Raw genomic sequence first — 16,372 nt, 5'->3', positions numbered from 1 at the left:
CCCCTGCACCACCATAAGCCAGAGCTGAGCAGGGCTCTGTTGATAAATAAAGTTCTGACTCATGTTTCCTCAGTAAGAATAACAAAGCCGTGAGGCAGGAACCCCTCCAAGTGTAAAGACGGGAACAAAGGCAGAGACAGTCCAGGATGAGCGTAGGGCCTGATGTTGGGTGTGGCCCGGTCAAGCCCCAGGACAGGTGTCTCAAGTCCAAACCCACTGCCCTGCCCAAGCTAGTGGAGTCCAGGGCTTGGGGAGGGAGAGTCACAGTGGCCTCTGCGTCTAGAGGAGGGGACATTCAGAAGCCTTGCTGCTGGCGGGTGGGGAGGGAGGCGAGGCTGGCCAGCTGGCTCATGTGTACCTGCAGTGGTGGGCTCGGTCGGGCTTGATGCTGCAGCATTTGGGGCACTTGTACACCACCTGCCCAGGCTTCAGCTGTAAACTCTCGATAAATTCCTTCGTGGCGTTTCCTTTGGGCACCGCCCCCTGTGAGAGAAGGGAGAGGCGTCAGGGTGGGGCCAGGGGTGTCTGCAGTTCTGACACTCCACGGTGGAGACGGCCAAGGGAAGCCACAGCCACATATGCAGGCCGGGCATTTTCAGCTCCACACGCGCGTGCTGTGCACGGCCAAGCAGCTACCGACACAGAATCTGACGCCCTTGGTTGACTTCCTATGTTGAATAGGCCATTGTTCCTGCCGATTATTTCCATCTTACTGAATTTTCTCTCATCGAATCTATTCTCCGCTATATAAACACTGCAGGAAGGATTGGGTTCATCGATGGCTTTAAAAGGAAAAGAAGAAAAGGCCGCATGGAAGTCTTTTTGCACAGTCATTCTGCTACCTCCCCGGCACAGTCATTTTTGGTCTACATAGAATTCTCTTTAGTTTTTTTTTTTCCTTTTTAAAGATTTTATTTATTTATGAGAAGAGAGAAAGAACCAGAGATCACTCTGGTAACATGTGCTTCCGGGGATCGAACTTGGGAACTCATGTTTGAGAGTCCAAAGCTTTATCACTGTGCCACCTTCCGGACCACAAATTCTCTTTAGTTATTTTAAAGCTTATCTTTTTAAAATTAGTGACTTAATAGTGATTTACAAAACTACAAGACAATAGGGGTATAATTCTTTTTTTTTTAAAAAAAATTATTTATTCCCTTTGTTGCCCTTGTTATCATTGTAATTATGTCATCGTTGTTGGATAGGACAGAGAAATGGAGAGAGGAGGGGAAGACAGAGAGGGGGAGAGAAAGACAGACACCTGCAGACCTGCTTCACCACTTGTGAAGCGACTCCCCTGCAGGTGGGGAGCCGGGGGCTCAAACTGGGATCCTCATGCCGGTCCTTGTGCTTCGCGCCACCTGTGCTTAGCCCGCTGCTCAACTGCCCGGCCCCCTCTTGCCCATTTTTATTCACTTCTGCAGCCCTGCCTTCACTTCTTCTTTAAGCCACACCCACACCTACTACTAGTTCCCTTCTCAGATAAGAGAAACAGTGCCTGACTTCCTCTGGTGTTTTTCCTCTTGGTGATGGAATAAAAACCTATTTACCTTGTTACAAATATTCCAGGTCCTGGTGGGGTTGGGGTTCACAGCCCTGGGGTCATTTGGGCGTTTGGACCAAAATTCTTTATGGGGAGCAGAAGGTGGGAGTTCCGGCTTCTGTCATTGCCTCGCCGCTGGACATGGGTGTTGGCAGGTGGGTCCACACCCCCAGCCTGTCTGTCTTTCCCTAGTGGGGCAGGGCTCTGGGGTGGGGGGGGGTTCCAGGTCACACTGGCGAGGTCGCTTGCCCAGGGAGGTCAGGCTGGAATCTCTACATTGATTCTTCCAAGAATGGCTTTGGCCTTTGTTTGAGTCTTCATTACCGGGTAACCTAGTAGTCCTGTTTCCAGATACTAAGATCTGCAGCCCTGAACTCCCAGTGCTGCTGTTATACAAGATAGTAGCCTAAGCTTAGCTGCCAGTGAGTCTGGGAGTCACTGCTCTCAGACACTTGACTTGCTCTCTGATCAGAAGGCCCTCTGCTTTGTTATTCCAGCTGACTAAGGTGCTTGTATTATTCTCATCCTTACTCTATCCATCTGCACTTTTAGGTGGAGTCAACAGCAGAATCCCAGAGCCACCAGAATACTCAGGTTTGCACTGACCCAGATGGAAGGAAAACCGGCAGTACACAGGCCTGGAGTTCTACTCCTATTATCATACGATCTTGTGAAATCACTGTTAAGTCATATACACATGAGGCTGGGCGGTGCTGTATGAGTTAAGTGCACATCATGGCCACGTGTGAGGAGCCAGGTTCAAGCCCCTGCTCTCCACTGGTAGGGGAGAAGCTTCACAAGTGGTGAAACAGATCTGCAGGTGTGTCTCTGTCTTTTTCCTTCTTTGTCTTCCCCTCCCATCCTATCAGATAAAAAAGAAAAAAAAAAAAAAAGAATAAATAAATTCCTCTAGGGAGTTGGGTGGTTGCGCAGTGGGTTAAGCCCACGTGGCGTGAAGTGCGAGGACCGGCTTAAGGATCCTGGTTCAAACACCCGGCCTCGAAAGGAAGGGAACCAGAACATTGCTCTGATAAATGATGCACTTGCTGGAACTGAACTTGGGACCTGAGACGTGCAAGTCCAGCACTCTACCTTCTGCACCACTTGGAGATGTGGAGCTCAGACTCACAGCAGGGCTGGCAGGCTCTGGAACCAGGTGTGACTGGCTGTTCTTCCTTTGCGTCTTGGGCCCGTATCCCCAGCCAGCTGACACCATCCTGGGGTTGCCTCACGGACACCTCAGACTTGGCATATCCAAGCTGTGGACTGGGCATCTCTTTTCCCTGGTTCAGTGTCTCTCGTGTCCCCCCGATAGCTAAGGGTGTCACCATTTCCCAGCTACTGAACAGGGAAAGCTTCCTGGTGCTCACAGTCCTTTCACACCCTCAGAGGGGTAACTCCTTTCACTCAGAGCTCTGACTTTCCCCTCGCTTCACCGTCCTGGCTCCCTCGCCCCTAGGACCACTGGCAGTGACATTCGGTCCGACGTTAGTCTCCCTTCAGCCACAGCAAGACGGCAGTTTCCTAAAAGCTTCCAGTCACCTGACAATCTGGGCTGAGAAGATATTTATATTTATTTTCCATTTTGTTGCTCTTGTTTTTTTATTGTTGTAGTTATTGTTGTTACTGTTGTTGTTGGATAGGACAGAGAGAAATGGAGAGGAGGGGAAGACAGAGATGGGGAGAGAAAGACAGACACCTGCAGACCTGCTTCACCGCTTGTGAAGTGACTCCCCACCTGCAGGTGGGGAGCCAGGGGCTCGAACCGGGATCCTCACGCCAGTCCTTGCGCTTTGCGCCACCTGTGCTTAACCTGCTGCGCTACCGCCCGACTCTCTAGAGGAATTTTTTTATTCTCACAGCCAAACATTGTCCCAAAGTGGAGCTGGGAGACAAGGCAGGGCAAATGAAGGGTTCCCAGAACAGAAGGCTTGTGAACTGGGCCGCAGATGTTTCTGCTAAAAGGAGAATTCTGGGGCAGGAGGAGCCAGTCAAGAACAGAAAAAGGATTTGAAGCTAAGAATGCAAGAGCATGGTGCAGGCTTTGCCTTAGCTGGGAAAACAAGTCACAGTGGATGATGATTCCATCGAGGGAACCACAAGACAAGCTCTCGAGCTCTCTGCAAAGCCTACACCGTGCAGGAGTGGGGAGCAAAGCAGAGCTGGGAGCCCAGCCGGCAGGGTGAGCAGACCCCGTGGCAGGTCAGAGGGCCGAAGATGGACTGGTGGCCTCGGCCAGGGCAGACAGCTATGGGGGGGGGGTGTCTGTGGGTGACCCTCGGGAAATGGGGTGGGGCAGGAGAGCTGGCGAATCAGGGCTTGTGCAAGGGTGTGTCCTCAGCAGTGGACGGAAAAAAAATCTAAAGTCCAAAAGACTTTGGAAAGACTTTCGATTTATCTCAGAAGTTTGGGGCTCCCCATGGGGGGGGTCCAGAAAGGGTGCACGTACAGGCCACTTGCCCTGGGCTCTTCCCCGGCCCCTGCCTGTCCTCCCTGTGGCTCTTTGCTCTGCCTCAACCAGGCTGGACAGCTCCTTAGCCCTCTCTCCTATCTGGGTGGGAACCCTCCACTCTTGGGACGGACAGCCCTGGGCCAATCTGTCATGGGGGCAAAGATGCTTGAGGAAGGAACTTAGCCATTTAAAAAAAAAAATATATATATATATATATATATATTTGATTTATTTAATAGAGACAGATCAGTTGAGGGGAAGGGCAAGATAGAGAGGGAGAGAGAAGACCTCTGCAGCCGTGCTTCACCACTCGAAAAGCTTCTCCCCTGCAGGTGGGGACTGGAGGCTCAAATCTGGGTCCCTGCGCACTGTAACATGTGCTGCAACCAGGTGCACCACCACCCGGCCCTGAGTTTTATCCTTCCAAAGCCCCCTTCTCCCTAGGAATGTTCAGCTCACTGGAAGAGGGGCAGGATTTTATGTAATGAAGATGACACCCCCAAGAAGATACTTCTAGAAGTGGGTGTACATATACACACACACACACACACACACACACACACACACACACACACACTACTCCAAGACAAATGCGACTCAGAATAAGTCACCTTAACAGTGATGGCCAAGGCAGAACGAAGTGGCAGGTGCATTATAAAGGCGGAAACTATCTGTGGAATGTCCCATTTACACTAGATGGGATGTCCTTTTAGTTGTCTTAAATGTTTCATTAAGATAATTTCTAGGGGGGCCGGGTAGTGGCGCACCTGGTTGAGTGCACATGTTACAGCGCACAAGGACCCAGGTTCTAGCCCCCGGTCCCCGCCTGCAGGGGGACAGCTTTGCGAGTGGTGAAGCAGGGCTGCAGGTGTCTCTCTGTCTCTCTCCCTCTCTATTTTCCCCCTTCCCTCTCAATTTCTGGCTGTCTCTATCCAATAAATAAATAAAGATAATAAAACGATTTAAAAAAAGGATTATTTCTAGAAGTTTAAGCGTAGGAAAAAAAGTTCTGGTCTGAAATACATAGATGCCAGAAAAGCCTATGGCAGGAATATTAAAGGCAGGACCCAGGAGGTGGTGCAGTGAGTTGGGCACTGAATCTGGAAGCTTGAGGTCCTGAGTCTGAGCCTGGAGCACATGTGCTAGAGTGATGCTCTGGTTCCTTCCCTCTACCTTGTATGTTTTTGTTTAATTGTTTCCAGGATTATCCAGGGCTTGGCCATTCTCTCCCTCTCTCTTTTTTGGATAGAACAGAGAGAAATTGAGAGGGGAGGGGAAGATAAGGAGGGAGAGAAAGATGGGGAGCCGGGGACTCGAACTAGGATTCTTGGGCTATCTTGTATGATTAAATAAACAGATAAAACAAACTTCAGTAGGCAAAGAAATTTCATTTAGGATACAGCTCTTAACATTAACTGTCATTGACTAGGTCATAACAGTACACAGCTCTTAACACCGGAAACTACTACGATGGATTCTTATTGGGGAGAGCAGATCTGTCATCCGACTCGGACTTACTGCGGCAGATTTCACACGCACACACGCGCACGCACACACACACCGTATAATGGTTGTGCATGTAATAGGAGGATGGGTGGTTGGGTGGTTTTGGGACTTTATTGCTCAAATGTTCTAGTTTGAACACATGGATATTGCAATGAGAAAAAACATTAGAAATGCAAAGCAAAAAAAGGTTACCTAACTTAGGAAGGTGTTACCAAGACAGACATGACCAACTTTCTTGAAGCCTGTCATCTCACAGCTGTGACTGTCATCTCTCTGCTGTCCCCCCACCCCCATATTCCCACACGCACCACAAAGGACCAGGGTCTGGAAATCCTGCCAAAGGCAAGGGGAGACCCAGCCTCCAGATGAAGGTACTCCAAAGGCCCTAGGAAGAGTACTCTCCCAGACAGCAAAGGCAGCACGAGAGCTCGGAGGAAATTGTTTCACTTCTCTTTAATGTACAAAGTAATTGACTTTGGGCAACCTTCAAGGAAACTGGGGTTACTGTGTCACAAGTAGAAGCCACCACTGTCGTGAATACAGGAAAAAGCACCAGGGGACACCATCACCCCCGGGAGACGCACCTGCTGTGGATGCAGGAAGCTTCACATAAAGGAGGGCAGTTGGGACTCTCAGCTGATGTCCAGCGTCAGACATGACTCAGCATCTCAGCTTCTTTTTAAAATTTTTGTTTTTAGATATTTATTTATTAATGAGAAAGATAGGAGGAGAGAGAAAGAACCAGACATCACTCTGGCACATGTGCTGCCGGGGATCGAACTCAGGACCTCCTGCTTGAGAGTCCAAAGCTTTATCACTGCGCCACCTCCTGGACTACTTAAACTTTTAAAAATTATCTTTATTTATTGGGCAGAGACAGCCAGAAGTCGAGAGGGAAGGGGGAGATAGAGAGGGAGAGGGACAGAGAGACACACCTGCAGCCCTGCTTCACTGCTTGTGAAGCTTTTCCCCTGCAGGTGGGGACCGGGGGCTCGAACCCAGGTCCTTGTACATTGTAACATGTGCGCTCAACCAGGTGCACCACCGCCCGGCCCCCGCATCTCAGCTTCTGAGTAGGCATCCTGCACCTGCACCACTCTGCTGTGGGCCACCAGTCCACAAATGCTTCCCTTGGCACTGCAGCCCTCTGCACCACCTGGGCTCTCCAGAAGGCACGCACTTTCTGAGTCTTCCTCTTCTTTCCTCCAGGGCCCCCTCCCCTCTCCCTGCTGCCAGGTCCTTCCTTTGCTCTGGGTCTTCACCAGAGCTACCAGGAACCACCTTCTCTGCCTTTTCCCTAACGGCCTCAGGCCTACAGCCAAGAAACCCACCACTTGGCCTCCGCCACCATGGCTAGCACTTGTCCCAGGACACCAGCTGTCTAATCACACACCCACCTCGCGAGTGGCTGCACATTCCTGGGGCAGAGGCAGTGCCTTCCAGCCCGAAGCCTGTGAACTGCCTTGGGCCTGGCAAGAAACATCTGTTCAGTGAAGTCCAGGTGAGTGAATAGTGGTGACATGACAGGCAGTGACTGAGTGCTTGTATGCCAGGCACAGCTCCGAGGGCCTCACTGAGTTCTGAAGATCTTTGTTTCACAGATGACGTAATAAGAGCAGAGAATGGAAGTGACTTCAACTTGGTTGGTGGCAGAGGAACTCCAGCTTCCCACCCAGGTGATCCAAGTCTAGAGCCTCTGTCTGTCCCAAAACAGATATAGTTTACAAACTGCACTTACTGGTTATCCCTATTAAGTAACCTGAAGAGGTCTGTAAAAATGTTGCTTTAAAGCCTGAAGCCCAGGCTTGGTCCTGGCACTGCAGCATGCCCGAGCTCAGTGGTGTTCTGATCTATTTCTTTTCTTCTTTGTTTTCATTCTCTTACTCATAAAAGGGTAATAATAATAATAAAAAAAATAAAATGTGACATAAAACAAAAATTGCAACGGGAGAGTGATGTAGTGGGCATGAGCCCTGGAGGACAGGGCTTTTCTGTCTGAGGCCCCCAGGCCCCACCCCCAGGACTTCATACACTGACACGGTACTCCCCCCCCCTTAAGAAATCAAAGACTGATTTAATTGTTTCATTTCTTTTTTTAAAATTTTTTTATATTTATTTATTTTACCTTTTGTTGCCCCCCTTTTTTTTATTGTTGGTGTAGTTATTACTGCTGCTGTTGCTAATGTTGTCGTGTTTGGATAGGACAGAGAGAAATGGAGGGGGCGGGAGAGAAAGACAGACACCTGCAGACCTGCTTCACCGCTTGTGAAGCGACTCCCTTGCAGGTGGGGAGCCGGGGGCTCGAACCGGGGTCCTCATGCTGGTCCTTGCGCTTCACGCCACGTGCGCTTACCCCACTGTGTCCCCGCCCGGCTCCCAGTTAAATCAATCTTACGGCCGTTGCCACCATACTACCATTAAGACTGAAACAGATGTGTGACAATGCCGCCTGTTTGAATCAAGCGATGAGGGAAGCAACGTGTAGACAGCGTGCAAGCAAAGGCCTGAAGTAGCAGCGGCCCCGCACTCAGTTGCTCTCACCACAGAACCAGCAAGGGTGGTGGCGCACATCCGAGAGCACATGCGACCATGTGCCGAGACCTGGGTTCAAGCCCCAGCCCTCACCTGTAGGGGAAGCTTCTTGAGTGGTGAAACAGTGTTGCAGGTCCCTCTCTGTGAAATATTTTACTTCTTTTATTTTAATGAGAGACACAGAGAAAAATCAGAGCCCCGCTCAGCTCTGGCTGATGGCGGTGCTGGGGACTGAACCTGGAACCTCAGAGCCTCTGGCATGACAGTCTTTTGCAGAAGCATTATGCTGTCTCCCCAGCCCCCAGGTGCTTCTCTTTTTTCTTCAATTCCCTGTCAATTTCTCTCTGTCTCTAGATGAAGATGAAGAAAGGAAAAGGGACAACAAAAGAAAGCTATCTCCGAGTGGGGGGAGTCACTGTGCAGGAACCGACCAACCGCCACCGCCAGCCACAAGCCTGGAGGCGATTAGCGAGAGAAGTCAGCAAAGATGGAAGTCTGCTTCGAGTTTCAGGTCGGGGCTGGGTGGTGGCACAGCTGCTTGGGTGCACACGGTCCCCTGGTCCCCACGGGCAAGGGAGGATTTTGCAAGTGGTGGAGCAGTATTGCAGGTGCCTTTCTGGTTTTCTCCCTCTCTGTCACTCCCTCCTTCTGGATTTCTGGCTGTCTCTATCCATAAATAAATAGAGATTTAAAAAAAAGAGTGTTTCAGGGTCAAGGAATGTACCCAGCACACATTCGGGCAGACAGAAGCTCTCCCTCTAAGAGCTCGGAGTCCAGCTACCAGTCCCAGACCTGTGTCACAGGCCACCAGCCTCCTCTATAGAAAAGTGTGTGTGTGTGTGTGTGTGTGTGGGGGGGGGGCAGCCTCCAAATCAATCACTTCTCTCTCCCTGGAATCAGAAGCCTTTCTCCGTAGGCATTTGAGTTGCCTGGTGGCAAGCCCCTGACCAGATTCGGGATGCGTTTGTTAATAGTGCCTTAGGCAAGACGGGTAAAGCTCACTTTGGCTGCGCCCAGCACCCTGTCTGCTACCCAGCATGCTGTGGGGGCATCCGGTGTTACTCGTCCTCTGTGTTCCTGCAGGTGCAAGGGAACAGCTGTCAGCTGATCTGCGGTGTGACCAATAGGCTGACCAAGAACCCAGAAGGCAGTACCAGCTGCACGATGGAGGGAGCACTGCCACCGCCTCTGGTCGGTTCTGGCAGGTGGAGCCAAAGCCAGCAGCCTGCAGTGGTGCCCAGAGGGCTGCTTCCATCGAGGTGTTTACCAGGTGGGACTCCGAGGAGGGAGGGCGGCAGTGTGCAGACAGATGAATTTGCTTTGCCTTTAGCAACGGCCATGCTGGTAGGCTTACATTTCACTGCGAATCTTAGCTGAGGACTTACGAGATTAGGGAATTACTAGGCCCAAAGAAAGAGCTATGAAAAACAAAACCCAAAAAGGCCAACCACTTGTTATAGTGTTGACACAGTTGCTGTGATTGCACTACTTGGTTTTGAGCTTCCTGGCTGCATCTTCGATGAGATAGATACCATCTCAGATCTAACTTCTAAAGGGAATCAACCCTTCAAGATTAAAATCCCTCTCTCCAATGTTACCAGCCATCTCTATCAGGAACAACACAACAGACCCCTTGTGGGCCCTCATAGGACCTTGCCCTCAACTTGAATCAACAACAGTAGAGAATGTTCCATCCTCTGAAGGGAGGCTGGACAACATACTCTATGCTCCACCTAAGGAAGATGGGTCCTGAAATTGGGGCAGCTTGGAACGTTCCTACTCATGACCACAGAATGTGAGCTGAGATCCATAGGGATGCAGAAGTCACATAGTTTCCTAAGCTGAATATGGGCCCCAGATCACATCAAATCGATGGGGTTTACGGTCACCAATATGAGCTACATTGACACGTGGACTTGGGCACCTGATACATTGTCCCCCTCTCTCAACACCTGCCCCTCATCTTAGATGAGAATTTCATCCCAAGGGGCTGCGTGCACATTACGAGTCTTTCCCTGCTTCCCCTTTTTTAAAAAAATTATCTTTATTATTGGACAGAGACAGCCAGAAATCGAGGGGAAGGGGGAGATAGAGAGACAGAGGGAGAGAGAGACACCTGCAACCCTGCTTCACCACTCACAAAGCTCCTCCCCTGAAGGTGGGGACCGGGGACTTGAACCCGGGACCTTGCACACTGTAACACATGTGCTATCACCCGGCCTCTTCACCTCTTCCTTTCTCTGCGCAAGTGCTATGTGAATGCGCTCCCTTCAGAGGTGGAGCGAGTAGGGCTGAAGGGTGCAGAGCCGTGCTAGTGGCAAGTGCCGAGGACACACTTGCAGTGACAACCGCCAACACTGGCAGTGTCACAGTCACTAGAGGAGCCAGAGACTGTTTCTAAAGTAGTACTGTTAACCAGTCAAGGCGACACATGGCCCACCCCGTTATTCATACATGGTGCATAGCCTGAGGAGGTGGGCTTTCCTGAGCAGTTATAGCAACATGGATCCTTGAGAGAAACCGCTGCAGCCCCACCAGTGAAGTGCCAAGATCCCACAGAGACAGCTTTGTGAGCAGACGTCCCCACAGTGCGAGAAGGAACCCCCGACCGACCTGCTTCCAGTGTGCAACGGAGGATCCTGACTCGCCTGTAGGCCCGGTGGCCCGGAGCCCCGGCCGCTGAAGCCCCGCTGTCCGCTGTACATGCGGGCTTTGCACGCGATCTCGAGGGTTGGGAGCAGGGCCAGACAGGTGGCGACACCACAGGTGCTGGGCCGGGCACACCGGCAGGACGTGCTTCCAACGCTCCCTCTCAGCATGCTAGGGGACGGGTGCTGCTCTGTCGTGGCCCTTTGCTCTGGAGCCGCCACACAAACGCCTGAGAAGTTGGCCGCATTGAGGATACAGTCCTACCCACTTGGGGTCAAAAGTCAACACCTTACAGGGAGCATCTCTCTCTCTCTCTCTCTGCTGCAAAGGGTCAGGCTGAGGAGACCCCTGGAGACTGAACGCACCAACTTGAGGTGAGAGAGTGCAGTGGGAAGGCCAGGACAGAACCTCCTCTCTGCCCAGTACCAGTTCCTGCACCACACACCTTCTAGAGTGACCCTCCACAGGACCACCCTGAGCCCCTCTCCCCCAGCCCAGCGCGGCTATCTACGGCTCACCAGCCATCCGTCTCTGTGTGCTGCAGAAACACGGAGGCCAGAACAGAACGAAGCCTCTGTGGCCCTGAAATCTGCTCTTCTCAGACTTCCCCACTCCACAGGTCCAGCGCTAGCAACCCCCTTCTGCTCCTCTCAGACTTCCCCACTCCACAGGTCCAGCGCTAGCGACCCCCTTCTGCTCTTCTCAGACTTCCCCACTCCACAGGTCCAGCGCTAGCGACCCCCTTCTGCTCCTCTCAGACTTCCCCACTCCACAGGTCCAGCGCTAGCGACCCCCTTCTGCTCCTCTCAGACTTCCCCACTCCACAGGTCCAGCGCTAGCGACCCCCTTCTGTTCCTCTCAGACTTCCCCACTCCACAGGTCCAGCGCTAGCGACCCCCTTCTGCTCCTCTCAGACTTCCCCACTCCACAGGTCCAGCGCTAGCGACCCCCTTCTGCTCCTCTCAGACTTCCCCACTCCACAGGTCCAGCGCTAGCGACCCCCTTCTGCTCCTCTCAGACTTCCCCACTCCACAGGTCCAGCGCTAGCGACCCCCTTCTGCTCCTCTCAGACTTCCCCACTCCACAGGTCCAGCGCTAGCGACCCCCTTCTGCTCCTCTCAGACTTCCCCACTCCACAGGTCCAGCGCTAGCGACCCCCTTCTGCTCCTCTCAGACTTCCCCACTCCACAGGTCCAGCGCTAGCGACCCCCTTCTGCTCCTCTCAGACTTCCCCACTCCACAGGTCCAGCGCTAGCGACCCCCTTCTGCTCCTCTCAGACTTCCCCACTCCACAGGTCCAGCGCTAGCGACCCCCTTCTGCTCCTCTCAGACTTCCCCACTCCACAGGTCCAGCGCTAGCGACCCCCTTCTGCTCCTCTCAGACTTCCCCACTCCACAGGTCCAGCGCTAGCGACCCCCTTCTGCTCCTCTCAGACTTCCCCACTCCACAGGTCCAGCGCTAGCGACCCCCTTCTGCTCCTCTCAGACTTCCCCACTCCACAGGTCCAGCGCTAGCGACCCCCTTCTGCTCCTCTCAGACTTCCCCACTCCACAGGTCCAGCGCTAGCGACCCCCTTCTGCTCCTCTCAGACTTCCCCACTCCACAGGTCCAGCGCTAGCGACCCCCTTCTGCTCCTCTCAGACTTCCCCACTCCACAGGTCCAGCGCTAGCGACCCCCTTCTGCTCCTCTCAGACTTCCCCACTCCACAGGTCCAGCGCTAGCGACCCCCTTCTGCTCCTCTCAGACTTCCCCACTCCACAGGTCCAGCGCTAGCGACCCCCTTCTGCTCCTCTCAGACTTCCCCACTCCACAGGTCCAGCGCTAGCGACCCCCTTCTGCTCCTCTCAGACTTCCCCACTCCACAGGTCCAGCGCTAGCGACCCCCTTCTGCTCCTCTCAGACTTCCCCACTCCACAGGTCCAGCGCTAGCGACCCCCTTCTGCTCCTCTCAGACTTCCCCACTCCACAGGTCCAGCGCTAGCGACCCCCTTCTGCTCCTCTCAGACTTCCCCACTCCACAGGTCCAGCGCTAGCGACCCCCTTCTGCTCCTCTCAGACTTCCCCACTCCACAGGTCCAGCGCTAGCGACCCCCTTCTGCTCCTCTCAGACTTCCCCACTCCACAGGTCCAGCGCTAGCGACCCCCTTCTGCTCCTCTCAGACTTCCCCACTCCACAGGTCCAGCGCTAGCGACCCCCTTCTGCTCCTCTCAGACTTCCCCACTCCACAGGTCCAGCGCTAGCGACCCCCTTCTGCTCCTCTCAGACTTCCCCACTCCACAGGTCCAGCGCTAGCGACCCCCTTCTGCTCCTCTCAGACTTCCCCACTCCACAGGTCCAGCGCTAGCGACCCCCTTCTGCTCCTCTCAGACTTCCCCACTCCACAGGTCCAGCGCTAGCGACCCCCTTCTGCTCCTCTCAGACTTCCCCACTCCACAGGTCCAGCGCTAGCGACCCCCTTCTGCTCCTCTCAGACTTCCCCACTCCACAGGTCCAGCGCTAGCGACCCCCTTCTGCTCCTCTCAGACTTCCCCACTCCACAGGTCCAGCGCTAGCGACCCCCTTCTGCTCCTCTCAGACTTCCCCACTCCACAGGTCCAGCGCTAGCGACCCCCTTCTGCTCCTCTCAGACTTCCCCACTCCACAGGTCCAGCGCTAGCGACCCCCTTCTGCTCCTCTCAGACTTCCCCACTCCACAGGTCCAGCGCTAGCGACCCCCTTCTGCTCCTCTCAGACTTCCCCACTCCACAGGTCCAGTGCTAGCAACCCCCTTCTGCTCAAGTTCCGACTGAGGGATCACTCTCCCGTCAGCGATTCTGAAGGCAGTTCTCAGACCTGGGTGCACATGCCGACCGGAGGAGACTCTCCTGGGCCTGGGCATCAGCACTTTTTCAAAGCTCCCCGAGGGATTCTAATGTGTAGCCAGACTTGAAACTCAGGGTCTTAAAAAACTCTAAGTTTAGTCGGGCGGTGGCGCAGCAGGTTAAGCGCAGGTGGCGCAAAGCGCAAGGACCGGCGTAAGGATCCCGGTTCGAGCCCCCAGCTCCCTACCTGCAGGGGAGTCGCTTCACAGGTGGTGAAGCTGGTCTGCATGTGTCTGTCTTTCTCTCCCCATCTTCCCTTCCTCTCTCCTTTTCTGTCTGTCCTATCTGACATCAACAACAACAACAACAACAACAACAACAACAACAACAAAAGGGCAACAAAAAGGAATAAATAAATATTAAAAACCCCTAAGTTCAATAGCTTCTCCACTCACATCGAGGGCTAAGTCATCACAGTGTCTGGACCCCTGTAATCCTTTCTGTGCCGCTTCCTGTTCCCACTCGTACTGCCTCAAACGCACTGCCGTCCCTCTCAGCGTAAGCACAGGCGTTCAGCACGCCGAGACCCTGAAGCTCTAGGTCTTTATCAAACGGCACACTCTCACTTTCCCCATGCGAGGTAACAGACAGGAACGCAGGGTCTGATGCTGGGCACACAGTGTTCCACGGCGCGCTGTCTGGCTAAGTCACCCGGGCACAGCACTGTTTACCCACAGACGCTCACCAAGGGGACTTGCGACGGCCTGAAATGGGCTAGGCCAGCTTTTCAGGAAAAGGTGAGTTTGGCCCAAACACGGTGAAAGCCGTTTCTGTGCAGCTTCCTGGAACTGGCTATGGTGTGGATTTCAAGTCCACTGAGCTGCAGGCCTCCCCTTTCTGCTCTGGTCACCGGGCCCCGGTCTCCATGGTTATGGCTGCGTCTCTAACCGGAGGTCAGGTTGCCCCTACACTGAGCCCTTTCCACGGCAGCTCGAATGTCTACTCGCGTGTACTACTTAACCGAAAACAGGGAGTCTCTGGCTCAGACGTGTCCCTTCAGTGGGGTCTGGGCTCCGCTTCCCATGCAAACCCCCGTTCTCCGCATTCCCAGGTCAGGGTTGGGGGTGGTGGCTGACCCCAGAGGAGGAGAGTGCGGGCTGGTCAAACAGGCCCAGACATACTCACGGGGTCCGTCAGCATGGCCCGGCAGTGGGAGGCCAGGGCCAAGAAGGCCAGCAGGTTGAACACGATTCCATTGATGATGCTGTAGGCGTAGTCATGGGATGGGATCAGCATGACAAAGAGAACCACAAACTCGGCGTAGAGGACCAGAAACCAGGTGACGATGGCACAGGCGATGCCGCAGCCGTCGCGGATAAACCACATGGTTCCCACGGCACTGAGGCGGGGAGGTGGCACGCACCTGTCTGGCTGGAGGTACTGCGGCTTGCGCTCAATGTCTCGGAAGTGGTGGCTGGGGGTGAGCATCATAGACTATTCTGTCCATACTGGCATCTGCAAGAGACAGAGGAAAGACCCCACGTTGGCGTCACCCTGTCATCAAGGAGACTTGACCGATCACCTCTCCAAGGGGAGCTGTATCTCCGTGTGAACCTTTTGCGGTGGGCTGTTTAAAGCGTGGGCCCCGCCTGCCCCCATCTCTGAGAGCTGACTTGGCCTTTGTGTAGCAGATAACCTGAAGTTATCTGTCAAGTGAGGGCAAGGAGGCCTTCAGAAGCAGCAGCACAGAGCAGACTGACTCAGAAGTGGGATTAGAACCCGGGTCTGCTCTTTTATGAGGGCTGCTGCTACCAGACAGACTGTCTTTTCAGCCTCCATTCCATGGACAAAACCAGAGACCGAGGTGGACATGGTGAGCAGGAAGGAAGCAGAGGTCACCTAGGCTAGTGTCTGCTGGGGCCACAAGGACACTCCAGGCCACCAGGCTGCCGCAGTTGACGGTAAGGATCACACGGTCACTGCAGCGGAAAGTGCCTGCAACAAGCCAGGCTCTCCAGCTTGACGGCCAGAATGATTGATGCTCCAGGGACCAGAGACTCTCTGAGCTCAGCTCTCCTCACGGGTGACGGGGCAAAGTGTGAGAATGTTGAACAAGGAGCCCAAGTAACTCTCATCACCAACCCGTCGTGGGGCTTTGTGAGCCCCTCTGCTCTCACATTCCAGCCAGTCACCTCCTGAGTCAGGGTCAAGGGAGCAGAAGGTGCACTGTAATACCCCGCACAAGGCACAGGCCGTGCTCAAGTCTTCTCCCCAGGACAGACGCACGCCACCCCTTCAGAAAGGAGTGCTGAGCAATGTGCCCCCCCTTTGCCTCCAGGGTTATTGCTGGGGCTCAGTGCCTGCACCATGAATCCACTGCTCCTGGAGGCCACTTCCCCCCCCCTTTGTTGCCCTTGTTTTAGCCTTTTTATGGTTATTATTGTTGTTGTTGATGTCGTTTGTTGTTGGATAGGACAGAGAGAAATGGAGAGAGGAGGGGAAGACAGAGAGAGGGAGAGAAAGACAGACACCTGCAGACCTGCTTCACCGCCTGTGAAGCGACTCCCCTGCAGGTGGGGAGGTGGGGGCTCAAACCCGGATCCTTGCACTTTGTGCCATGTGGGCTTAAGTTAACTGCTGCATACCGCCCGACCCCTGCAATGTGCCCTTTCTTCTGGACAGCTGTAGTCCAGTCTCTGGAGACAGCAGTGAGTTAACCAGGCAGCGGTGTCCAAGCCCACCTGTCCACGGCACACTTCCTCCTCTAGTTTGGTCTTACAACCTGCGGGTGCCGCATCACCAGCCATCAGTCACCAAGTGTGGTAGCTCCCAAGTCCACCACCAGGGAGAGAAAGGGCCCATGGAGAAGCCACCGCGGCACAGTTC

The 16,372-nt window shown here is 53.8% G+C and overlaps 1 protein-coding gene across 2 annotated transcripts in view; it reads right to left on the bottom strand.

Moving 5' to 3' along the window:
* Positions 1–15,021, bottom strand: part of ZDHHC3 (zinc finger DHHC-type palmitoyltransferase 3) — a 48,922-nt gene extending 33,901 nt beyond the window's left edge. For both annotated transcript variants that reach the window (XM_060184227.1, XM_060184228.1), the window contains exons 1-2: positions 14,672–15,021; positions 359–483 (exon numbers count right to left, since the gene is read on the bottom strand). In XM_060184227.1, the coding sequence (XP_060040210.1) occupies positions 359–483; positions 14,672–14,977 (431 nt within the window). In that variant the 5' untranslated portion in view covers positions 14,978–15,021. The remainder of the gene's footprint in view (positions 1–358; positions 484–14,671) is intronic.
* Positions 15,022–16,372: the final 1,351 nt, after the last annotated feature.

Source organism: Erinaceus europaeus, unplaced genomic scaffold, assembly GCF_950295315.1.
Source record: "Erinaceus europaeus unplaced genomic scaffold, mEriEur2.1 scaffold_281, whole genome shotgun sequence".
NCBI classification, from domain to species: Eukaryota; Metazoa; Chordata; class Mammalia; order Eulipotyphla; family Erinaceidae; genus Erinaceus; species Erinaceus europaeus.
This window is presented reverse-complemented; position numbering and strand designations above follow the sequence as displayed.